The sequence below is a fragment of the Cavia porcellus genome, unplaced genomic scaffold (assembly GCF_034190915.1).
Source record: "Cavia porcellus strain 051 isolate PalLab524CR breed Dunkin Hartley unplaced genomic scaffold, mCavPor4.1 scaffold_6, whole genome shotgun sequence".
NCBI lineage: Eukaryota > Metazoa > Chordata > Mammalia > Rodentia > Caviidae > Cavia > Cavia porcellus.
This window is the reverse complement of record NW_026947489.1, coordinates 73565916-73591766: the sequence shown is the minus strand read 5'-3', so window position 1 is coordinate 73591766 and position 25851 is coordinate 73565916. Positions and strand designations below refer to the sequence as shown.

General features: G+C 50.6%; 1 protein-coding gene across 3 annotated transcripts in view; it reads left to right on the top strand.

Annotated features, from left to right (window-relative positions):
* Positions 1-25851, top strand: part of Pitpnm3 (PITPNM family member 3) — an 82564-nt gene that overhangs the window by 28980 nt on the left and 27733 nt on the right. For 2 of the 3 annotated variants that reach the window (XM_063250988.1, XM_063250986.1), the window contains exon 4: positions 12354-12401. The exons of the other annotated variant lie outside the window; for it this stretch is intronic. In XM_063250988.1, coding sequence (XP_063107058.1) covers positions 12354-12401 — 48 coding nt within the window. The remainder of the gene's footprint in view (positions 1-12353; positions 12402-25851) is intronic. 3 annotated transcript variants of the gene reach the window in all.

Below are 25851 nucleotides of genomic sequence, written 5' to 3'. Positions count from 1 at the left end.
TGCTGCCTTGTAATTCAGGACACATCGTATGTCCAGTCAGAGGCATCAGACCCAAGCTGAGGGCTGCTGGCCCAGAGGATTGAGGCAAGTCTTTCAGAAGGAGGCAGGAGAGAGGATCAAGGTGATGAGCTCAGGCTTTGAAAATCAAGTGGAGGACACAGTTGAGGAGGCCATAAAATCTGAGTTGACATGTGGGGACATGAGGCCCAGAGGTCCTCAGCTGAGGGTTGCGTTCGATTAATGTGGCACTGAAATGAGAACCAGAGCCACAATTAGAACCCCATCTATGATGCTAACTTTTGAGCCTGTAATACTCAGGCCAATTTTCCCCTACCCTCTGTGACACTCTTTCCTTTCTTTTTTCCTGATGGTCTTGTTGGTGTTGCTAGGACAGATTGCCTGACGCTGGGTAATGTATAAAGAAAAGAGGTTTGTGTGTCTCCTGATTCTGGTGGCTGAAAAATTCAAACAGGTGACACTGGCAACTGGAGAGGGCCTCTGCCTGGGTCACAGCATGGCAGGGAGCATCACAGGGTGGGAGCAGGTGAGAAAGCGGGAAATGGTATTAACAGAGGTCACATGGCAAAGAGGAAGTAGGAGACCAGGGGGGCCCAGGCTGCCGCCGCCTCCTCCTCCTCCTCTTCTTTTCCCTCCTTCTTCTTTCATCCTTCTTCCTTCTTCTTTTTTGTAGTGCTGGGGATGGACCTTGTGCATGCAAGGAAAGAATTCTATCACTAGCCATATCCCCCGCCCCGGGCTCCCTCCTTCTAGGATAACCTGCTCTCATAGGAACTTACCCACTCCTCTGAGGCCTAACTCACCCCGTGAGACCAGCATCAATCATTTCACAAGGGCAGTTGTGAGCCAATCAACTCCTGTTAGACTCCGCCTCGTAGAGGCCCCACCACCTCTCAGTATTGTTTCACTGGGAACCAAACTTCCAGCACAGGAACTTTTAGAGGACACTGCATCCAAAGCACAGCACTCATTTCCTCTTCTCCTTCCCTTCTTGGCTCCATCTTTCAACAGTCCTGGCCTGAGCCAGGGCTGCTAACAGGTCAAGGTTGGACTACCAGAAGCCCCAGTCCCTGAGGATGGCCATCTTGCCCTCGCCTCTGCTCCACTCCTGTCACTGCCCCCTGCCTCCTTGGTCCAGAGTCCTTCCCGTGCCAAAGCACCCATCCTGATAAATGGATAAACCCAGGACAAGTTTCGAAGCTCCTTTTTGCCCGCAGGCTTCCTCGGTTCCTGATTCCCAGGCCAGGGCCTCTCTTCCCAGATGAAACTAAATCTTGGCATGGCTTGAGTCCCATAAAGTTTAGGCCCAGGAAACCCAGAGACTTAAAGGAAAGGTGTCCCCAGCCACTGTCACGTCCAAGGAAGAGCCAGCTTGGCAGCTGCTCCCAAGGCCAATCCAGAGGTGATGTTCTCTTGATAGTCGTGTATTCACCAAAAGGTCCTTGGCGCCCCTACTAGCCCCTGAAGAGACTGTGGATTGTGTATCCCACTCCTGACCATGCTTCGTTCCACGAAAAGACAAACCGGATTTGTGCTCACTACCCATCTGGCCGTCCTTCTCTTGCTCCCACCCCCACTTGTCTGCTAAGGAGTCTCTGACTCAGACACAGTGTGAGCTCAGGAGGGGCTGAGCAGGGGGCAGTGTGAGCTAGGAGGGTGAGAAGGAAGCAAGGGGAGGCCATGGGAGAGACGGAAACACAGCCTTGGAAGGCAAGAGGTTTGAGTTACAGCTTCAGGCTTGCTGCTCTGTGGCTTTGTGGCCAAGGAAGGTCACGGCTCTTCTCTGACCCTCAGTTGCTTGATCTGCAGAGTGGAGTTCTAATAAAAGTTATGAGAATGAAATGGGACACTGCTTACAAGATGCGCTCACTAACAGTTAATTACCGTGCTGGAGGAGGAGCATAAGAGCAACCTCACACAAGAGCAGCGCTAAAAAGTGCTTGCTGGTGCTGATACTCAGCTGCGTTAGGGTCTTGCTTGCCCGAGTCTGAGAGCTGATGTTGTGTCGTCCTAGCACAGAACAGGGTTAAGGAGGCAGGAAATGAAGTTCGAAGATGAGCAAGCCAGCCAGATTTCCAGGCTCTTCTGTGTCCCATTTCCTATGGATTCATAACACGAAATCCTGCGACACAACAGAACACTCAGATTAATTTCCTTCATTTCGGCAATCATATATGGAGCTCCCACAGGGGCCCAGTCCTGTGCTGGCTGTGGGGGAGGGAAAGATGAATGGGGTGGCTTTGCCACCCTGGAGGCGCCTGCAGCAGAGTCCCGGTAAGTCTGCCATAAGACAGGCTGAGCAAAGCCCCGAAGGAGGGGACTCTGGGGAATATTCTGGGGGTAGGAAATTTTGAGAACACTTTGCTGGAAGAGGCTGCAATCCAAGCTGGTGATCTAAGCAGAACTGATGCTTTTGCCTCTTTCAAGCTCCCTGCCCTTAAATTAAACCCAGGAAAGTCTCATGGTTGACATGCTGGTTGTACTTCCTCTATGGGTGCCTGAGGTATCTCTCCCAAGGGCCTCTCTCCTGGGCTCAGACCCTTATTTTTGGCAGCATCCTTCCTGGGTATCACAGAGACTCCTCATGCTCCACAGCTTCCTGTTAGGGCTGACCTTCTTTCTCTAAAAGCTGAATTGTGTTTTTATTTGCATCAGGAATTGAACTCAGGACCTCGAGCTTGCCAGGCAGGTGCTGTGCCACTGAGCTAAATCCCCAGCCCTGAACTGTGTTTCATAGCCCATCTATTCTCTCATTCCCTAGTCAAGCCCTTGGTCACATGGCAAGTTCTGGCTGTTCTGATGACTTTGAGGACACTGATCTTGGCGGTGTGCACACTTCATCTCTTATTATTTAGTGAGAACTCAGCTTGGTCACCCACGTTTCCTCTCTGTGGGAGTCTGGTGCTGGCACTGGGCAAATGTCCTCTGTCATAGACGCGGTCTATGTTTCTTCCTGCTGGGCTAGAGTATGTCCTTCATTTTGTGTGTTTTGTAGACTAAATTTACAGCTTAGGGTTTCCACTCTCCTCGGGTGGGATAAATTTAGAGCATACATCCATATGTGGCACAGGCTTAGGGTGTTAATTACCCATGTGTGACTTTTTTCTTTCTCGCTCTCTGCGAATGGTTCCTTTGCTGCTGCCCCCAAGAAGTTTTGCATGTGCACATTCCTTTATGGGTGGAGCAGACCCTCAAGGGTCCCCTCTGTCAAGGGAGTGCCACCCCACTCCCACAGATGAGGTCAAGTCTGTGGAGCTGACCGTTCTGTTCGGGGCCCCTAGCTCTGGAGCCTCAATCCCCTGGATTTGGGACCCAGGGGGTTCTCTGTGTCTGGCAGTTGTGTATTGTACATTCTGTGTTTTAAGCCCAGTTTTGCATTTATATTTTCATGCTTTATTGCCCGCATATAAATATTTAAGTGGACAGGACTTCTTCAGCATCAGTGCAGAATACCTTATTTATTCTTATGATTTAACATCGCTGGGCTTGTTATTTTTCACTTAAAAAGTTTTGGTGGTGGTATAACAGTCAAACCCATATCTTAGACTTGATTTACCTTTTAAAGCTTGTTAAGTGCACAGCTCAGCGTGCTGTGATGTACAGCCATTTCCGCTGCTCAGCTCGGTAACCTTGGTGTCATCTCAAATGGAAACTCTGTACCGTTAATGCTAATTCCCCTCCCCACATCCCAGCCCCTGACCCCCTTCGTTCTGTTTTCTGTCTCTATGAATTTGACTTCTCTAAGTACCTCACATACATAGGATCATATAGTGTTTGTCTTTTTTGTGTCTGACTTCTGTCACTTAGCATAATGTTTCAAGGTTCATCTGCGTTTCAGCTTGAATCAGTACTCACTGCACTCTGTGGCTGAATAATTCTCCACTGTATATACCGTACTGTTTGTCCGTTTATCTGTTGATAGGCATTTGGGCTGCTTCTGTTTTTGTCTCTTGGGACTAACGCTGCTATGAATATTAGTGTGCCAGTATGCTCATTATTTCTTGAATTCATTCTTCCTCGGGGGAAAAAAATCAAACGAGAAGACTCAAGGTTTCCGTAGCTATTTCTTCAGTTGTAAACCCTATTGCAGTGTTTTTCAGTGTGTTGGGGGGGGGGATCAAACCAAACAATACAAATAAAAATAAAATGATTTTGACAATATTTATGCTACTTATTTTTATTTTTAAATTACATTGCATAGCTACCTTAGAGTTTTTCGTGTCACATTTATGCCCACCCCTGTAAGAGGGAGATCCACTTTTAATGCTAAAAACCATAACTAACAATAAAAAAAAACCATAAATATGGAAAATAAGTTCAGAAATTCCGTAAGATCTCCAGAGTCATACCCAGTAACAGAAGTGGCAGCAGGCTTTCTTGAGGCTCATTTTATTTATACTTTTCTAAATTACAGAGATAAGAACTTTTTAAACTTTCTTATTACCTAATTTCCACATTCCTTGGAGGACTCTAGAATGGTATTCAACTATTACCTTATTTTTTTGTTTGTTTTGTATTCTTTTTTTTTTTGGTACTGGGGATCAAACTCATGACCTTGAGCTTGCCAGGCAGGTACTTATGCTGCTGAGCTAAATCTCCAGCCCTGTTGGTTTGTTTTGATAAAATGTGCAGAAGAAAAATGTTTAAGTCTTTTTCTTAAAGGAAGCCCCAAAATTGTTTATGCATTGGACTCTAAAGGACCTGGATGCAGGTACCGTGGTCTTACACTACAGCTTGGGTTGTAAGTAGGTCAAAGCCTCTGTATTTCTTTAGTACCCAAAGAGTTATTTAGAAGCATTTACAAAAATCCTAATGGATAGATTTTTCTTGTTAAGTTGCAGTTTTATTTTGTCATATTTGGAGAATATGATCTTTAAATGCCATCTTTTAAAAGTTTTCTTGTCTAAAACATACTCTGTGTGTATGTATTTCCTCTCATTTTGTGGATTGTCTCTACATTTTCCTGATAATACTCTTCAAAGCATAAAATTTTAAAATTTTGATGAAGTTCAATTCATCTATTTTTATTTTATGCTCTGCTTTTGTTGCCATATATAGGAAACCAAGACCTTGAAGGTCTGCCTCTGTGTTCTTTTAAGAGTTCTTGGTTATTTTTAAGTATGTGATCCATTTTGAGTTTGTTTTTGTGTATGGTATGAAGTAGGGGCTTAACCTCATTATTTTGCATGTGGAGAAATAGTTGTCTCAGCAGCATTTATTGAAAAGTTTATTCTTTCCTCTATTGTGTTGTTCTAACATTATTAGTAAAAACCAGCTGATCACAGAGGTAGATCTTCAAGGTAGTTTTTGTCTTTTAGTTCATTAATATGCTGCAGTATGTTGGCTTTTACATTGAATAATCTTGGATTTCTGGAATAACTTCCACTTGAAGACCATGCCATGTTGCTAACCTTTTGTGCTTAGCATTTGCGCGTCTCTTTCCAGGTAATTTACACTGATAGTCTGTGAGTTGCTACTGAAGGGCCTATTTGCAATTAGAGATGTTCTTGTTTCTGAAATAAACAGTGTGAACAGGAATCAGTCCTTGTCTAGGTCTCCCCGATCAGTTTCTGTGCCTTTTGCATTTCAAAGAGCTATTTCTTCCTCCTGTTCTCTCCCAGCTCTGGTTTATGTCCTTGATGCAAATAACGTGGTTTCCAAAGAGTGGTCCCTGGATCAATAGTGTTATCATCACTTGGGAACTTGTTAGAAATGCGAGTGATGGAACTCTACCCAGACCTGCTGAATTAGCCAGATTCTGGAAGTAGTGCTCAGAATCTGTGTTTTAATTAACTCTCCAAGTGGCTCTGATGCACATTAAAATTGAAGGATGATTAAGAATTATGACGCTGAGTTGGTCCAAGGAAACCATAGGTCCATCCCCTATACTCTCTTCCTCAGCCTTGCAGTTTGGTATCTTCCTTCCACAGTGCTGGTTTCCTGTTAATATTTATCAATATTTGCATTTGTACTCTACTTTGTATTTGTAGTACCCTATTAGCTTAACTCTGAGTGGTAGGATCCGTCTGTTTACGGCAACCTGCTGTCATCTAATTATTAGGCTGGTGGGAAATCCTCCTGGGTGAATTGAGCCAGTAGCTTCTGATTTACTCCTTTTGGGTAATTCCAGCCTCTCTGGGAGTCCTATCCCTCAGATACACATTGTTTTTGTATGTGGGGCCCGATGTCTCTGCTTGGCATAAGCAGGGGTCAAAGACTTACCCAAGCGTTGGCTCCTCTGCTGTGTGAACTCAGACAACTGTGAAGCTTCAGCTGCTCCCCTGCTTTGAGCTGCCATCATTTGGGCTGCAGACTTTCCTTTGCAGGATTAAAATTGCGCTCTTCTCCCTCCTGAGCTAACTTGGTGGGCATGTGGCATTTGTCGTCACACAAGGTTTCACCCATGCTTGACTTTGTGCTTTGCTATTGTTACCTTGAAATGGATGATAATTTTGAATAAAGGACCTCACATTTCCTCTTTACTCTGGGCTCTGCAAGTTACCAAGCCAGTCCTGCCTTCTTCTATCAGATTGCTCTGCCTTTTACCTTCTGGGGATGCCATGTAGCTTTGGGCTGCAAAGGATGCTGCTTTTTATTTTATGCTGAGATTAATTTATATGAAATGAATGACTGTTATTTTCTAGGGGTTTGGGGCAGGAGGAAAGGTCTGGACCAAAGCTCAGTAGTATCATTCTGCTACAGAATTGGCAACTAGGTTTTTAGATTTTTTTTTTCTCTTTTTGAGACAGGGTCTCACAGTGCAATTCAGGCTGGCTTTGAGTTCACTGTGTAGCCCAAGCTGGTCTCAAAAAACTTGCAATGATCCTCCTGCCTCAGCCTCTTGAACCCTGGGATTACAGATGTGCGTCACCACATCTGGCTGGCAACTAGGTTTTTGATGTCTAAGAATGAAGTGTAAATCCCCCAGGCTGGCACAGAAGACGACTCACAATTTGATTCTAGACTTTCTCCTAATAATTATAATTGTCTAAGGTTTGTAAGTTTCCTATTAGTATAGTAATCATATAGCTTTGGGACAGCTACTTTGAGGGACACCATAAAAGGGCTGTCAAATCACTGTCACATCCTGTGATCCCAAGGCCACTCTCTGAGTCCATGTGCATATCTTTGGGGCCATTCCTCCTTCTTTGTGTTGTTCTGGGTTCTAATCTAACCAGTAAGGGCTGCTTGCTGACTCTCCAGCCCATGTGGAGCTTTCCAACCCCCTGCCTTGTTTTTGCCCACCTCTCTGACTTCATCTCCTGCTCTCATGTTCCCATGCACATCTTCAGGAGGCCTCCGTGGTGGCCCACTCGCTCCCAGAACACCCCTCTCTCACCCAGCACAGAGTTGGTCCTTTGCCTATGACGCCCATGTGTCTACACACAATTGTGTTTTCTGTGTGTGTGCTTTCCCTCTCTTTCTGTTCCAGGGCATTTAGGGATACTTCCTGCATCTATGAAACCCTTACACCACTCTGTGTCAGATTCTGTGCTGGTCAACAGTGGGGTCATGCGGGTGACTCAGAAGTGGACTCAGATTGGACAGATGGCTCTGCTTCAAATCCACATGTGGCAGTGACATTTCAAGGAGCTAGGAGCTCTAACAAGCAGGAAGCCAGTACAGAGGGATGAGAGAGGACCCAGAGCTGGAGATGAAACACCGGGCCCAGGTGGCTTTTCTGGGCTCATCCTGGACCAAAGCAGTCACAACAGGCAGAGGGAACAACAGGTGTAAGGATGTGAGGGAGACATGAGAAGTGGGGAGATTTGGGGAGTCACGCGGGGTTTGCTGGACCGAAGCTGGGGTGTGCAGTAGGTGGTGGGTACAAAGGGAAGGGAAGATCCCACTGAGGACACAGGGGCAGAAAGGCTGAAGCTGAGGACCTTGAGTGCCAGGCTGAGGAATTGTGGCTTCCTTGAGAGTGACCTGAGGGCCCACTGACTGGGTCAAGCAGGTCTGTAGTGAACTGATTTTCAGAAGGGTCATTGAGAAGCTACTTTGGAAGATATAACGAAGGACCAAGGAATGAGTGTAGTTGTCACAGGCTGGATGAGAGGCCATGAACTGGAATCTTGACCTGCAGCTCAGCAGAGACTGAGATTTGGGGTCATCTGAGCAGGAGGGGTTATGAGTGTTTTTCCACCCAGGCTGAGGTCCTGGCTGTGCTGCGGTCTGCTCTCAAAGGGCAGGCAGGGGCAGGCCAGGACACACACTGGCCTCAGATACTCCCTGGTGGAGCAGAAGGAGGACTCCGATTCTTTCTTATCCAGGGCCAGCCCTTGGAATTCCTCCCTCAGCAGCCACCCTACACCCGTGCTTTGGAGGAAGACTCCAAGGGCCCTGCTGTGCAGCCTCCTGTGTGCGGAGCTGCTGGCGGCTTTGTGCGCAAAGCTGGCTCCAGCTGAGATAAGTCTGTGGGGCCCAGGGGCCCTGGAAAGCTGCAGGCCAAGTGGGGTCTCATTTAGTCAGCAGCTTAGCCAGCTGTACATTTAGTTAATCACTGCCGTCCTGGGATCCTGCTAATCAGGAAGCCAGGGGTTCACTCCTCTTGTCGGTGGCGGCTTCAGAGGAAGACAGAATTGGCCTGAGCTGAAGCCCAGCTTTATGCTGCCTGGGCCCCCCACATAGGTAGTCAAATATCAGGCTCATTCTTGCCCACGTGGATGCCTTGTCAGCCCTCCAGGCCCCTGGGGACGCCTCCCACAGGCTTTGCTGCAGAGGAGACCAAGCCTAAGGAAAGTTAGGGCCGTGGGTCCTGGCATCCGCTCCACACCCTGCCTTTCATGGCTCAGGCCCGGTGGTAACAGCCTCTTCTGCCTCCTCCATGCCTCCCTCTTGCTATTGCAGCTCTCCCAGGAGCTCTGCCTTACACCAGGAGGGGCCAGGAGAGCCGAGGGAAGAGTGCTCACCAGAACCAAGGGGTCAGCGGTACAAGGTCCAGACACTGACCAGGTAGCCTTGTCCCTCCGAAGCTCAGTTTTCTTACCTGTTAATGGGGCCTTTTTCATGCATGAGAGAGCACTGGTGGGACAGGAAGGACCTGTGCACGGCGTAAGACCTCATGGTCTGCACACGTCTAGCTGCACTCTGGGCCGGCTGTGTGGAAGCCAGAGCTTTCTTTGACCTCCTTTCCTGACACTTCTGGGAGAGTGAGAGTCCTGAGCACAGCACTGCAAAGCCACCCTCCTCCTGCCCCCCACCCCCAGGCCCCACACTTCTCACCCCTTTGACCCCAGCACCCCAGCCGGCTCCATGCCCTCACTCTGTTCCCACACCAGACATTCTTGCCCCTGGAAATCCTGCCCTGGTTCAGGTCATGTTTGCTTTGTGGTAATGAAAATATTGATTGGGATCTGTGAAGTTCTGCCAGCCTGGCATGAGAACACAGAAGTGATGAATCAGACCTGGCCACACCTCGTCAGTACTCCTTCCTCCACCAGGCCCAGCTGTATATACTAGGTGCCCAAGAAATGCCAGCAGTGTTTTGTTGTAGTCAGGGCTCATGACCAGAGCTCCAGAGGACCCTGAGCTTGGGCTTTTTTGTCCTGAATTCTGAGTTGTTTGATCTTCCCAAGTCTGGTTTTGCAAATGAATTCCAAGGGGATGAATGTTGAGGGCTTGGGCTTGGTGTGGCCCCGCTTTACACTGCCTTGTGGTCTTGGGTAGATGTGTGGCTTACTTACCCCTGGGATCCTTGGTGCCACCTGGCTTTCCTCACTGGAGCTCTGTTCTTCCTCCAGAAGTGCAGGCAGGACGGGGTCCAGTGCTCCTGTCCTGCCATGCCTCGGCATGGGACATCCATCTGTGCCTGAACCTGCAGTGCTCTGGTGTATTCCCAGGCTGACTCGGAAGAACTGAGTCTCTTGCAGACTCCTGCCCAGGGCCTGGAAGTTGCAGCACTATCGTCCTCCCTGGACGGGAGGCAGGCCTGTGGGGAAAGTCGATGTGTGACTCAGCTTCCCGCATGGTGTGAGGTTCTGTGGCTGGCGATGGAGGATGTGGGAGCTGGGGAGCCTCACATGCCTGTGTGCCCGTTTTTGAGGTGGGGGCCCCAGGCCTGTGAACACTCGGCTGACGAGTGTCCCCATGAGCATAGGACTGCGACACTAAGTAGGAAATAAGACATTATGACAGGTTCAGAAAGTCCTCAGGGAAAGCAAAGGTTTACTTTGGGTTTAGCACTTTTACAGCCCCAGTTTCGTTTGTTTTGCTTTTGAACAGGGCCACTGCATTTCCTTCTTACACTGGGCGCCGCTAGTTATGCAGCTGGCTTTGCTTGCAGGAGAAAGAGCAGGAGGTGTAGATTTGGAGGGCTTTGTGAGTTCTTCTGTCTCTCCAGGCCCCCTACACCCTGCTTTTCTCTGGGCTTGGCCTGGTTTGGACGAGGTGTTGCTGGCCTCTGGGGATGTCTCGCCCTTCCCTGTTGCTGCAAAAGCCCTGTGCTCCCGGGGCCGGAAGGTTCTGCTTTTCCTCCTCTCGCTGCCTTTGCGTCTTCCTTTGCAGTTAGCACAGAGCACTGAGGGCAGAGGCGGTTTTGCCCCATGCTCACCTTGACCTGTATCATCTCTGTATCCCTCAGGGCCCTGGCACCACACTGGGCAGATAGAGGTGCTTTTTTGGATGTGCGAGTAATTTCTGTTAGGCCCTCATTCCACCAGGGGTCACTTTCCCTCGGTGCGCCTGGATTCTGTGGGCCTTACATGTCCAAAAGTGGGGCTGGTCTTTAACCCAACCTGTGTGTCTGCTGCTGTGTCTTCTTCGTCTCTGTCTGCCCCTGGGCTTCTCTGGCTCCTTGAAAGCAGGCTGTGGCACAGCTGTGGCATCGTGGCATGCTAGGCAGGGCCTCTGTCCTCTGACTGAGCCTCTCCTGGGCATAGGCTCTGCCACCCCAGGTCTAAGGAGCACCAGGAGCTGGCACACGCGTTAACCATTGGTTCTCTCCAGCAGGCTGTATCTAGTGACACAATAAAGATGAAAAGAAACTAAATATTTACTTATTTAGAAGTAAATAAACAATAACTGAAGCAGTCCTCATTTACTGCATGCTTTTCCTGTGCCTTCCTTTGTTGTAGGGGCTGTGTATATATATATATATATATGTATATTTATATGTATATGTATACGTATATGTATATATATGGTTTATATATAGTTTACTGTACACAGTGATCCCCTGAAGTACATCCTGGTGTGAGCCCCAGTTCGTAGATTAGAAGACTGAGTCACAGAGGTTATGAGGTTGACTTGCCCAGAGGTGCACAGTTGGAAAGTGATTCGGAGGTCTAGCATACAGCAAATCCAAGTGCTTCCAGGACTTGGGGGGTCCTTAGCAAGTACTGGATCCACACTGTCTTGCAAGACTGAGGCCCAGAGAGGAAGAGTGATGTGCTTCAGGCCACACAGCATGTCAGTGGGGGGCTGGAACAGAGTCTTGGCTTTCACACTGTCTGCTCTTCCCCCTCTTCATGCCTTCCTGCCTTTGAGGGAGCTCAGGGACCGTGATTCGGAGGATGCGGGAGATGCAGTAGGAGCCAAATGACATGAGCCATGGCAAGAAGAGGGCTGTGGGGACAGGGTGAGGGATTCTGATGGTTGGCATGTGGAACAGCTCCATGTGGGAGGCTAGTGTGTTTGGGGAAGGAGTCATCCACCAGGCCTGCATGGTTGATTGGGGAGAAGGAGATGTTTCCTGGATGGAGCTTCTCTGAGTCCTACAGGGAAGGGAGCATGGCAGCTTCCTGCAGGGAAGCACTCTGAGCCCCCAAAGAGCCCAGAGGTGACTTCCCTCTGTGCCTTTCCTCAGAGACCTGGGGAAGCTGCAGACACTTTTTTGGGGGAACTCAGACTTACTGAGGTGGTGCTGTTCATGCTGAGTACGAGTGTCTGAGAAGCAGCCACAGAAGCCCAGCAGGCAGCAAAATGTGCAGATCAAGGATCTAGGAGAGAGATCTGGGCCAGAGAGAGACCTGGCAGCTGGTGCCTGGACCCTGCATTCAGAGGAAAATGAGTGTTGAGCGGATGGCAGCCTCTGGCCCACAGTAGCAGCTGGTTTATGAGGGTGGGGCGAGGTGAGGAGCCGGAGGAGATGGTGGGGGAGGAAAGAGGAGCCAGGCCAGGCTTCTGCAGCAGTGGTATCCCACAACCTCTGGGCTGTGTCTCACAGAAAGTCCCAGGGCTATGTCTCTGGTAAGCGGGCAAGGATGGAAGCTGTGGGTGAAATCTTTGCCCACCCCCAAGTCTGGAGCACCAGGCCACTGTGATCTCTTCAGGAACTCAACAGCTGGTCAGGAGAGGCTGCGGGTCACTGGCTCACATCTCTTTTGTTTCCGTAGGAGAAGGGGCCACACCGTGCACATCGAGCATCCTCCAGGAGAAGCAGCGTGAGTTAACCTGACCTGGGGCCCTGTCTTCCTTTTCCCTGGTTCGTGGTGCAAGCCCCTGGGGCTCGGGTCCTCCTGCCCACTCAGAACCAAAGGGTTGCCAGTGTCGTCTCATGTGGTCAGGGGAAGGAACAGAGGGCCTGAGTCTGGGTGCTGTCTTAACCTTCATGTTCCCGAGTTGCCATGTTCTCAGTTACTCTAGCATGACGGGTGTGAGGCTGGTGGGGTGGGTGGGAGTAGCCAAGCTGGCCAATGTCCTTTTTACCTGGATAGAGACCAAGTGACAGACTGGGGAGCCAGCTCTCCTGTGCCTTTGTGACCATCTCCTTTGGTTGACACAGTTTACAGGAGCGACAGGTGTTGTGGTGATTAAAGGCAGAGTGAATGAGTTCAAGGTTGTACCACTGATCTTAATCCACAAAATCTCCCCCACCCCAGAGGTCATATCTGCAGAGCCAGGGCCCTGGGGCTGAGTTCTGGAGTTCTCTGTCTTTGTCCTTCTTGTGTGTCACATTGGCCTCTTCAGGTTGCCTTCTGCCTGTGTTTTCTCTATCCCAGTCCTAGACCCAGGAGAGTCACGCTAAAGATGTATCAGTATTCTTCATGGATGTTCTGGGGGAGACTTGGTGGCCAGTGACTGAGCCTCATGTCTTTGTAGCTGCAGTACTGAGGATCACAGGAGGCTGGGAGTATGGCTAGGGATCTGTGTGTTTGTTGAGAACTTCTCTTTCTGATGATCTAATCTGTGGTCACAGCTTTGGTCACAGCCCATGCTGCCCTCCAGTTCCCCAGGCCTCAGGCCCACTGCAAGCTCTCCTGTCGTTTGCTACTAAACAGTGGTGAAGGACATGGCAATGGTGCCACTAGCCTCCTACACCATCCACCCCTGAACAGGTGCACAGGCCTTCAAAAGAATCTTTGAGGTCTCGAACATTTGGATGCAATTCATAGACAAAGCCTCTACTGCACTAGGGGATAGTGGGCGTGAGTGTGTTCATCAGGGGACCCCCCCAAATCTCCTGGTGTCAAATGTACTAGGTAAGAGGGAGGGCAGGGCAGAGAGAGTGGGGGGGGCACAGTTCAAAATATACCTGTAGAATTTTCATTTATGGAGCTCGCTGAGTGGTGACCCAGAGATTAATGCCATTGAAAGGAGCATTTTTTTTTTTTACATAGCTTCAAAGAGAAGCGGTGTGCCACACATGGAAGGCAGGCTGCAGGGGAAGCCACAGTGTAGTCAGGACCAGCCTCTATGGAGATTTCTGTACCAAAGTCAAGGCAGTGCGAACTGCTTCGAACAGCTCTGGGCCTTGCCCCTGCTGCTGTAGAGCAGTGAGCTGCCTTGGTAGGCAGTGTTAGTCACAGGAGGGACTTAGAGGAGGAACAGAGTTTGGCTGGTTGCCTGTGGAAGGTGGGTTCATGGGAGCATCATTTATTTTCTGTGGGAACCAGCCTGTGTAGAAGGGGCAGTGTCTTCTCCCTGGCCAGGAAGGCCCCCAAGATATCAAAACATAGCCAGGATTCTGACTAATACAGGGATGTGGCCACATTCCCAGCTATGTGGGAGAGGAAAATCGCCCAGGTCATCCCTGCTGGGCCTGTGGGGAGAGGGAGCCACGCAGCACCCTGGAGGTGAAAGCAGCCACCAAGATGGGGTTTATCTCCACCAGGCCGAACCACAGCCCGTCTCCCACAGACACCGTGACCTGACAAGACAGCCAGTGTCTTTTGGGCCTTGCTGAAAAAAATCATGTTTCAGTAGAAGCTAAGTCATTTTTTTCCTCACAGTTATGGATTTTAGTGAAAATTATATTGTTGAAGGCTGTCATTGAATTCTGTTCCTTAAGGATGTTTTTATTTAGTAAAGAATAACTGTCAGTGTGCTGAAGGATTTTAGAGCTGAAATGATACCTTACAGGCTGTCTGGCCCAGTGAGTCCCGAGTATACACCCAACACTTTGGCTGTGAGAGAACAGCCCTGCAGCGTGTTTTCGAAAGAGAGGACTGCCTTCCGCATACACATCTCCATAGTCATGTCTGCCCTATAATATTTTGCGTTAAAATCATTTTTCCTTTATGAAGTGATAGTGGTAATTGATGATAATTTGTTTATGTTTAATCCAAAATTAGCAAAATAAAAGTTTGTAACCTGAGTTAAAGAATAATAGCATGCCTTACTTTATAATGTGTTTTCCCACTGACTTCTCTGTGGATTATCTTATTTAATACTTCCACTGGGTTTTTGAAAACTCACTGAAAACAGCTATGAGGCAGTATAAATCATCCTGGGTCAGGACTCAGAAGACCTTGGGACTGGTGCTGTCGTGTGTGAGGTTTAAGGCGGGTAGAGGTTTGCAGCTCCGAGTGGCTGTGATGTTTTGGGCATGTTGCTCAGTCTCAGAGCATCTGTGTAATTACTGTGGAGATATAACCTGCCTCCTGGCTAAAGTTGCTGAGAGAATCAGAGATAGTCCGTGTGCTAGGTCAGGGTTCTATCTGAGGCCCCGGAAGTGTCTTGTGGTTCTCACTCATTGTTGTTGGCATCTGAAACGCCTGGTTCAGATGTGAGGATTGCATCTTGACATCTCACGGAGCTCAGTCTTCTTGGACCCGTGTTGATCCTATGGCTTTCTCATTGTCACTGTAGTGTTTCTCAGTCAACCGAGTCCCCAGAGATTCCTACTAAGCTGCACAAGGGCACTGGGTCCCAGGATGCAGTGAGGGGCAGGGCCTGGAGGTTACCAAGCCTCATCTATGGTGGCTTCTGGGCCCTGAGTTCTGGAATTCGGCCTCCATTCTGTCTGCCAGACAGCCCAGTCCTGTCCTGCTGCCCTGTCAATGAACAGGCAGCCTGGGTAGCCTGGCACCACGAGTGTGTGCTTGTGATTTGGAGCCAGATTGGAGGACGTCCAGGGAGCCATCGTGTGTGGAGGCCAGGGGGTGCAGCAGGAGAGGGAGGCCTTGGGTGGGGGAGGGGACAGAGATGCTTCCTCCGCAGTCTGCATGGTCTCCTGGGCTCTGGCCAGGCCCAGTTTGTCTCTCATCTGCATGTGTGGACCCTCTTCTGGGTCCAGCATTCCAGGGCCTTCTGACTTCCTGCTGTTGCCTCTGTGTCTCTTGGTGTCCTTCGCTGGCATCTCTTTGTGTACCTGCCTTGTCCCCCTGTTGCTGGTGTCTACTCCCATCATAGAGGAAGCCTTCACAAGAGGCTTCTTGCCTCAGGTGTGCTGGAGGGACCCTCAGAGAGCTTCGGGTCTGCCCGTGGAAGTGCACTCCTGCTGCTCTTCTGAGGGAAGTGGGTGTTGTCATCTTCCACAATTCTGAGCTGGAAACCCAGTCCCTTCCAGTCCCTGTCTCCATCACTAGCCAGTGCCATCAGACACAGTGGCATCATGTGGCCTCCAGTAGCGCTCTCCATCCCACCTCTCCTCTCATCTCCTTTCTCTACTCAGGGCCACTCTAGGTGCCACGTCCTCTAGAACACTGGCCCCCCACCTCGTCTCCCCACTCTGTCCCCTTTCCGGAGTGGCAGGGATCCCTTTAGTGGCAGCAGTCAAGGCCCTCTGGTACCTCCCGAGGCTGCCCTTTGACCTCCCCGCCCACTTGGCTTTCCTTTTCTCATCAGCCTCCCTGCTTCTCTATGAGAGAGCAGGACTGCCCGAGCGCTGACTCCCTGACTTCTCGTGGGCTGTCTGGGAAGCCTGAGAGTCCACCATCCTGTGGAGGGAGCAGGGACAGCCTTCTTGCCAGCAGATGATGGGAAGGACCCAGATCTCTGGGGACCCCTGTCCTGGCTGCTCCCTTCATGGCTGACTGGGCAGCAGGGTTGAAGGCAGAGAGTGACAATCCCTCCTGCTGTGAGCTACCACCTTCTTAGGAGAGTGGAGGCCAGAATTGGCCCCTTAGGGCAGGAACGCCCTCGCCTCTGCTCACTGCCTCACTGGAGGGTGCAGGGTGCTGCCCAGCCTGTTGTCCTGATCTCCATGGAACCTTGTGCTCCGAGGGGTTATAATCTTGACAGCTGTGTCACAGGGAGAGAAGGAAGATGCCCAGAGCTAAGCAGCAGTGGTCTAGCCATCTCTCCATTCCTGGAGCTCTCTTCCATGCCTGGCTCCATCCAGACCAGAATTCCTTTTTCTCACAATTTCTCCTTTCACCTCAGATCCTCCCTACCCCAGTGCCTTTTGTCACTGGCTCTCTCAGGAGCCAGTTCCACTGTCATTCTCCTTTCTACTGCCCCAAACTCCCTGGGGTCCGGGCCGTGTGCAGAATAGGAACCTCCACATTTTAAGTGGAAGGGTGTCCTCCATCTTGCTCCACCTGGAGGGGCAGATTCTGCCCCAGGGAGACTTACCCGCTGTGGCCCAGGACCCCACAGCAGCCTGACACATGGCACCCAGCCTCATGGTGGCAGTCGGCTGGCTTTGTCTGGGGCCAACACTGGCATTAGGGGTGGAGGAGGGGCCCAGTGTGCTGGGATCTGCCCCTTGCTGTGCCCTGTGGGATTCTGATCCTCTCTTGGTACCTGTCCTGACTGACAGTGGGCCACACTGAGTCCTGGTTTTGGCCCCTGACTGACCCTTTATCTTCACTGTCACCCGAGCCTCTGTCATAGCCACCAAGTGAGCCTTGCTCCCACTCCGCTGCATTCTGACTGAAGTCCCTGAGCCGGCCTGAGCTTGAACCCTTGGTCAGTCAGGGAGGCATGGACACTCAGCATTGCCCTCCCCGCTATGAGCCATGATTTGACCTCACGTTCTGCTGCCTAGTGTCAGTGACCAGAGGACCAGTTTCCCTCCTGCACGTGCTCAGCCCACGGTCTGCACAGAAGGAGCCCTGAGGCAGGCATGGTGCATGAGGCCCCTTGCCCGCAGCTGGCCTCCCCACTCCTCTGCCTGGTAACTGGTGTCTTTTCCTGGCCTGTGTGGGCAGCTTGCTGAGCACAGCTGCAGACAGGCTATATTTAGCTGGCTTTAATGAGCTCAGGGTGGCAGACATCCGCCTTGGGAGCACTTTTCCCGCATGTATGCGTATTTCTATGCTTGGCTGTGGCAGTGGTTGTGGTTCTTTATTGTGTGTGCGTGCCCGTGTGTCTGTGTGTTTGTGGAAGTGCATTAGCATGTATGTCAGCGCTTCGGTGCGCTCATTTCCATGGGAATAAGCCCACGTCTGTGTGCACGTGTACAAGTCTGTGCTTTGCTTAGGACATGTGCAGCTTCTGACACTTAGAGAAGTGCAAAACAGGAACAAATCATTAATTCATTCATTTGTTTAAAAATATTTAATGAGCATCTTTATCTGCCAGCACTGTGACAGTCTCTGGGGATAAAACAGAACAAAACAGACTCTGTCCCAGCTCTTAAGGATTTCATAGTCTTGGAGATAGAGAAGACAGTAAACCAACAAGCACAGAGTTGAAAGAATAAAGGTTCATTCCAGGAACGGCGTTTTGTCAAGGAATGGAGTAAGAGGGAAAGGCCCTGGGAGAGGGAAAGCAGAGGTTTCTACAGCAATGTCTGTACACACAGGCAGTGTGGAGTCCAGGCGAAGGGAACAAGATGTGAGGGCACCGTGATGGGAAGGAAAAGACTGCGGTTCTGTGTGAGAGGCTGGCTTCCCTCTGTTTTTAAGTCGAAGTGGATATTTGACGGTTGTTAAAAAACCCCAATATGGTTGGGTTCAGAGAGAGTGGGGGGCTGCATTAGGCCACAGGGCCTTTGCCAGGATGAGGGAAGCCAGAGAAGTGAGTGAGTGGGGAGGGGAGAGTTGTGGTAGGGTTTTCACACAGCATTAGAATCTAGCCCGTGACTCATTGGGAGTTTGAGGAGAAGGCGGCTGCATGGTGGGGTGGGTAGGGAGAACCCTGTGCAGGGTTAGTGTGCAGGTGAAGAGGCCTTCAGGAGGCGGCACAAGGCAGTACCCCGGGACAGTGGACACTCTGGGATGGCTTCCCGGAGAGCCTTCCTGGGACGGAGCTCCCCAGTTCTTTCAACGCCTTTCACTGGCTCACCCCCACCAGTACCAAGGACCCTCAGCGAGGTGCAGTGTGTGTATGTGTGTGTGTGCATGTGCATGTGGGTGCGTGTGTGTGTCTGAAGAGCAATGGAGACCACTTTGTGCAGACCACTAGTTCCATGTGGGAGAAGCGTGCTTTCTCTGTTTCTCTATAAGCTGACTTGATTTTGACTCTGGGTGCTCATCTAGCTGCGTTAGCAAGAGACCCTCTGTTATTCCTCAGGGTTTTCCCCTCCCTCATTCTCTTGCTGCCTCTGTCCCCCAAACCCCAGTCTTCAGGTTCTGGGGGCGGGGGAAGCAGCATGGCTGTTCACATGGCCGTGCACATGTGTGTAGGGAGCTGTGTGTCCCCACTGGTGAGCCTGGGGACCCTGCACCTTGTGTGCTTGTCCCTCAGTCTTGGTCTGCAGCTCTTGGCTGAGGATCCAGGGTCCTCAGGGCAAAGGTTTCCATCCTGGAGTTGCAGGGGTCACACACAGGTCTCTCTCCTCCTGCTGGGATCAAGGGTGTTGGGGATCTCTTTCCAGGCTGAGGGCTTCTGTCTCCTCAGATCCTTTTCTCCTGGGAACAAAAGGTCTTTTGGAAACAAAACTAGGAAACTGTGCCACAAACCTCAGAGGCAAAGGAGCTGTAACAGCAGAAAATACAAATTAGCATCTAAAATTTAAAAAAATCACCTGCTACATGCATTTAAAAATTCTTATTTTTAATTTGTCTTTTGAGTATGTAGCACATGAACAAGATACAAAAAAAATCAAGGAATGAGAGACAACTCGTCTACCTCCCTCTCCAACGTTCAGCTCACCCAATCTTCTTCCCCAGAAACAAAGATTATGACGAGTTTCTTGTATTCCAGTTCAGACATAGTCCCCGCAAGCGTGTGCATATCCATAAATATTCCCTGACGTATATTTTTATATATTCCCCACACAGATGGGAGCGTGCAGCTCATCCCAGTCTGTGCCTTGCTTTCCTTAGGATGCGATGTGGCAGGGTTGTCTTACTGTCTCAGTCCAGTCACTGTGTTCGGGGTCCTGGGTGTGGGAGATTGTGATGGCGTAATTTATTTAATTTCCGATGGGTGGACAGATAGGTTGCTTTCTGCTTCCTGCTGTTAGAAACAACATGGTGAACGTGGTGAACACTGTACCCATGTCATTTTGCACATGGCTTTGGCATGCCAGGGTCAGGAGCATTTTGCATTTTGAATGATGTTGCCAAAATGCCCTTCGGGGAGTTTGTTCGGCTTTTGCTTTCACTAGCCAAGACAGCCTGTTTTCTTCCACAGCCTGGCCTCCACAGTGTTGATGCTGGCTCATCCGAGAGGTTGAAGCGAGGTGTTTTCAAAGAGCTTGCTGCAGTGTAGGGCTGTAAGCCTGAGCACAGCATCATATTTCTTTTTTTTTTTTTTTTTTTTTTTTTTTTTTGTCTTTTTCATTTTTATAGGTACTGGGGATTGAACTCACGACCGCCTGCTTGCAAGGCAGGTGCTCATGCCGCTGAGCTAAACCCCCAGCCCCTAACAGCATCATATTTCTGTGAGATATGCTCATTCTTTTTGCCCGAAGGGATTGCAGCAGAGGGAGTGGGCTCGAGTGTGCAGCTGTGTTCCTCTGGGTGCACTGACCTCAGGCCAGCCCGGGGCTTGCTTCACAGGGGATCTTTCAGGGAAGGGACCCGTCCAAGCAAGCTCCTGCACCCTGCAGCAGGCTGTCTCCTTCCTTTCCCCTGCTGAGGGTCACTCTGAGCAGGCAGGACTGTGGCATTTGAAGAGACCCCCCCCACTTTTGTACTCCCCACCTTTAGGTAAGCGAATGGTGGCCTGGGTTCCAACCGTGTACTATACCCTGAGAGAGACCCTTAACCCTTCCGGGCCTCAAGATTTTTCATCTATTAAGTGGGGAGAGTACCTTGGCCTCTCAGGATAAATGTGATGCCTGGACATTGGCTGAGGACTGGGAACCTGACACCCACTTTAGGAGGGCTGTGTTTAGTACACAGGAGTCTATAGGGGTGCCAGGGTTTGGGATACCGAGCTTGGTTGGTATCACAATGTGGCTGCAGCAGAGGCTGTTGTAACTGCACATCTGGAAACTTTATAGGGCCTGCTTGAGTTGTGGCACTCCCAAGCTGAGCGGGGCTTCTGAGTGGAGTTGCTTCCCAGAGCTGTTCTCATGCTCACTTGGGGTGGCCAGCAGCATGTTCACAGGAGGAGTTTTACGGTCCAGACCAGCCACTGCTTCTTCTCTGTAAGACTTGCTGGCCTGCTGAAGGCCTGCAAACATAACCTCAGCCTAATTAACGGATGCACCGGGGTGGCCACGATCAGCTTCTGACCCTGCAAGGGCAGTCTCCAGCCCCAGGAGGAACCTCAGCCTCCGGATCCCCAGCCCCGCACACACATTTTTCCCCCCAGCCTCCCTGCTCAGTATTCTCTTATATAACTTGCTTGTGTAAGTTTGGCGTAGGAGAATTTTCTGCTTCTAGGCCAGCACAGGGTATTGTAGAACAGTTCTAAACATTCCGAGTTGTGCTAGAACTTGGAGACTCTCCAGATTCCACCTTCTCCCTGATTGTCTTGGCTCTGCCCTCTGCTCCCTGGACCCAAGCTTGGGTCCGGCATGGGTCTGTGGCAGGAAATCTGCAGACAGCCACTGTTCCCCTGGGTCTGCTCTTCTCCATGATGGGCCCCTTGACCTCTGCATTACTCTGGGCTTGGGCTATGTTCTTAATGTTGCCCTACCTGCAGAGGCAGGTCAGAGATCCCCCAGCCTTTATGTACGTGTTTCCTTTTGTATTTTAAGAGGGGGTTTCCCTAAGTCACTAAGTTGCCTAGACTGGGCTTAAACTTGCCATCCTCCTGCCTCAGCCTCTCAGAATTCTGGGATTATAGACATGTGCCACCTAGTGCTCCCTCCTCATTTTGAACTGTGGTCTCTGGGTGGCAGAGCCCAGGGAGTGAGAAGTCACTTCTGCATGCTCATTATGCTGAATCAGGTTGTTTGCAGCCCACTGTCATGTGACTGGGTTTAGTCACTTACCTTAGTTAAGTGCCATTGTCTTGGTCACATGATCCTAAAAGTCTGAGAAATCCTTAAAGGCAGGTGCTGTATGTGATTCTTCTTGGTGTCCTCAAATCCACACAAGTTGGAGAGAGGGAGAAACAACAGGGAGAAATCGGAAGGGGTATTGAGCTGGGTTTTTAGCCCAAAGGAAGGTTTTAATTCCCATACCCCTTTCATACTCTTCTTTTCCTTTACAGGCATTGTTTTCCTTTTTCCTGTTCGCTTATCAGCCTGTCGGCTGTCACAGGGCAGGGCAACATTTTGTTTTATCCTGCTTATAGTGCATGCACTTACAAAGGCAGGGGGTGATGCTTAGTGTGAAATGTTATTAGTATAGGCATGAGACACCCTTGCATTGTCTGTGCAATGGATATGCTCATAACTGAGTTTAAACTGTAGGAATATGGGCTCATTAGATAAAGAGGAAAACAGAGGGAAGAATCTCACACTGCCTGGCGCTCATGAGGGAGTGCGGGCAAGGCCCCCCCCCCATTTCGTGGTTGTGGCAGGGGACACTCATTTTTTAAGTCAGGTACTCACTTTCCATTTCTCAGTTTAGGACTTCGACCATGGTCCGCCACCCCTATATGTAGGTTTCCGTGGGAGATTGGAGGTACAGGTGGAGGAGCTCCCCACTTCCTGAGCCCTGATCAGTTGACCCCAGGGGTGACTAATGGCTGCCAGGGGGTGGGTTGGCTGGAGGGTGAACTTGAAAGGTCACTGCTAACTTGGGGCATCCCCAGCATGCACCGTGGGGAGTCCAGAGCGGGGTAAGAGCAGTGACAGCTGGCGTGGGACTGCCCATCCAGGCTGGGCCGTGCTTTGCTGAGGGTATGTGGGTGACAACCTTGGCTTTTGTGTGAAGAGCAGTGTGGTGCATGGGTAATTAGAAGGGATGAGCACGATTTGTGCCTTTCCAAGGCTGTGATTAAGCAAAAATAGCCTCTATTCTTCAGCTGGCAGGAGGAGCCATGGTGAGCTGGGAGGGCCACCGGGTCTGATGCTGGGGCTGGCAGGGTGCTCTGAGCAGGCCCTGTGGTCTCTGGCCCGCCTCAGAATCTGTCACAAATCACTGTCACATAAACAGCTGTGGGCTTACTCATTCCAAATATGGGCTCGCAGAGACTCAGTGTGAAGAGGGTCACGTAACAGATGAGCAGGAAGTGGGCAGGGACAGCTGAGTGAGGTGCCTAGGACCCTCTGCTAGGGGCTCCCGCCCCTCAGGAGCCCTAACGGCTGCTCTCGGCCCCAGAGGTTCAGGGGAACCCTCTGGAGGTGGAACCTCAAAGCCCAGGTGGTTCCAGAAATTCCCAGGGGTTCCATGGCATGAATTCCCTCAGGAACTTTTAAGAAGTGTGCTTCCTGGTAGGGGCTGCCCCCTGGGCCTGATTTCTCAGGAGAGTTTAGCAGCACAGCCTAGCTATGTGTATCTTGGGATCTTAACTTGAAGACAGTTTTCCCCAAGATGCCAAGCCCTTACAGCTGATAAGTACTGGGCTCACGGGGTCACTGGTCTGGTGAAAAAATATATAAGGAATCTCACATCAGTAGGCTAGGCCCAGAGTGGCATGCTGTGATGTGGCCATATCAGCTTAGATAGAGTAGAGAACGCTTTTCAGGGGGAGGGACAATGAGCAGGGTTTTGTAGACAAGTAGGAGTTTCCTGGTCTGCACAGGTGGAAAAGCCTTCTCAGGGGACAGCACAGCATGAGCAAAGGTGTAGAGGAGTGAAGCCATATGTCCTGTGAGTCAGAGCTAGTAACTTGAATTATTGTAGAAGGAATGCTGGTTCTTAGAAAACCTCAGGGGAAATACGCAAGCAGGGTGGCTTCGAGGCTGCCTTCCTGTGCGTCCACAGAGGCTTCTGCTAACGCTAGAAAAGTGCCTTCCCACAGGGCAAGTCTGGTTCAGGTGGTCAACTCTCGGGGTCCAAAATCTAGATCAGACATGCTTGGTTTCCCCTCCTCACTCGAGTACAGCAAAGCTTTCTGGCTTTTGTGCATTGAAGAAAAGCAAGGCTCTGTCCCCAAAGAGCGTAGGAGGTGACTCTTTGTTTTTGTTGAGGCCAGGTAAGTGATGCTGTAGGCAGTGGTGCCCAGTCTCCAGCTGCCACAGAACCACTTACGGCTGGGATGCAGCACCTGTCCACCCAGCTGATGCCCAAAGCACCTCGTGGGTTGGGAAGAGGGCACAGAACAGCTGTGCCTGCAGAGAGGGAGCTATGCTGACTCCATACAGAGAGGCTCCTCGGTCTGTGTCATCACTGTGAGGGTATGAGGTCCAGCCCACCCGGAGTGAGGGCGTGATGCCCAGAAGACAGCAGGACCCTCATGTCTTCCATGCAACTTATTTATAGCCTAGCGATGGTAATTTGTGGCAATCACAGAATTTAATCCTATAATCACACCGCAAGAGGGCACTCAGCCCAGCGAGGCTGGAAAACTTGCCAGGGCTCACGCAGAGGGACTTGGCAGCGGTGCAGGGGAGCGTGCAGCAGCGATGTCCCCAGCAGCCTTCAGCCCACTGTGTCAGTGGTGGCCTCAGCTCTAGGCCCTGGAATAATCATAGCAGTGAACACCTGTAGCACTTTTTATAGCCTATACCCTGTTCTACACTAGTTATCAAAGACATTTCCTTGTGGAGGAAGTCAGATTTTTCTGCCCTTGGAGCTATAGCCGCTGAACAATTTTATAGTTATTTTTTTTTGTACCAGGGATGGAACTCATGACCCCACGCTTGCCAGGCAGGCGCTTGTGCCGCTGAATTGTATCCCCGGCTTCTAAGCCAGTTACGGACATGAGCTTCTTCACCCTCCTAATAGTTCTGCGAGGTAGTTACTATTAGTCCTATATCCCAGATGAAGAAACTCAGGCACTGGGTTACCTAGCTCATCAGAGGCAGGAGTGGGCCCTCCCTGGTGGTGCTTCCCTGTAACCCCAGCACTCTGGGAGGTTGAGGCAGGAGGACAGCAAGTTCAAAGCCAGCCTGGAAAACTTAGCAGCTTTGTGAGACCCCCTCTCAAAGCATTAAAAAGGGCTGGAGGTGTAGCTCAGGGTGCAGGCCCTGAGCTCTCAATCCCTAGCACGCAAGAAAAAACGAAAGCCAAGTCCAGAATCCAGCGCTCTGGCTCCGGCATCCACAGCTTACTCACAGCCTTACCAGCCGCAGAGGCAGAGATGCTCCAGGTCCCCACACCCTGCGTGGTCTCAGCCCTGTTCCTGCTCCCTATCCTCCTGCTTCACCCACTCCTGAGATACTGCGCTCACAGCTGCCTCGTGTCGGCTTCCTTCCTGGATGCTTTTCCACTGTGGTAGCCGCTCCATGTTGTGGGGAGAGGGCCTGGGGCAGCAGGACTTTCTCTGTTATGGTGCTCTGGTCCATTTGTGCTTCGTGTTTGTGCCGAGTTGGCTTGTCCATCTCACAGGGAAGCTATGTGGTTCAGAAGGACAGGGCAGCACCTGGAAAATCATCAGATATGAAGTTCTCCAGCTGGGTTCCCTTGGTCTTATTTATGTGGCATGTGGCAAGTTTGATGTGGGTTGTCCTGGAAGCTGGGTTGTTTGTGCCTCAGTTTGCTTATCTGTAAAATGGGACCAAGAACAAGAGCCTCCAAAACCAAAGGGTAATCGTGTAGACTGAGATGACACTTACAAAGTACACAGTGCTCAGCATGTAATATTCATTAGTGCCTGATAAAAGTGGACCATTCCTGTAGTCTTTTATTATCACCCTGTCCTGAGCCCAAGGCCTGGGTCTCCCATAGCCAAGTGTAGGGCCATTTTTAGCACATTAGGAATGATGCAGCAGGGGCATTTGAAAGTAACACGCAGAGCCAGGCTCAGGATGGTTTTATTTCTCCTCCCCCTAACAGCCAAACCTCTTCAATAGAAAATGATTTCCCCTCTCTGTGGGCAGCAGCTCTGAGCTCATACACAGTGACTGTCAGTCCAGGGTGGTGTCCGTGAGGACAGAAGTTTTCAGAAATACGCTTCCTGGCTCCTGCCCTGGAACTCTTTTGCAGAGCCCCTTTCCTCGGGGCTGGCAGTGGCTGAGGAGGTTGAGGCAGACACAGGTTGGCTAGGGATGCCCACAGAGCCTGTGAGAAGGTCCCTCCCCAGCTGTGACTCACAGTGGGGAGCAGCAGACTCCCAGGGGAGAAGCGGGAGTGTGGGTTCGGAAAGGTTGTCCTCCCTAGAGTGGTTTTCTGTTAATGAAGCAAGCGGGCGCTTCGCAGTCCAGCTGTGGGTTTTGGCTGGCAGAGGAAGTGGTGTCTTCTGGGAGAGAGTGGGCTGGATAGAGGAAGGCTTCCTCAGGGGTTGGTATGTGGAGGTGGTACTGGGTGTCTTTGAGGTCCCTCTGCACCGGCAAGT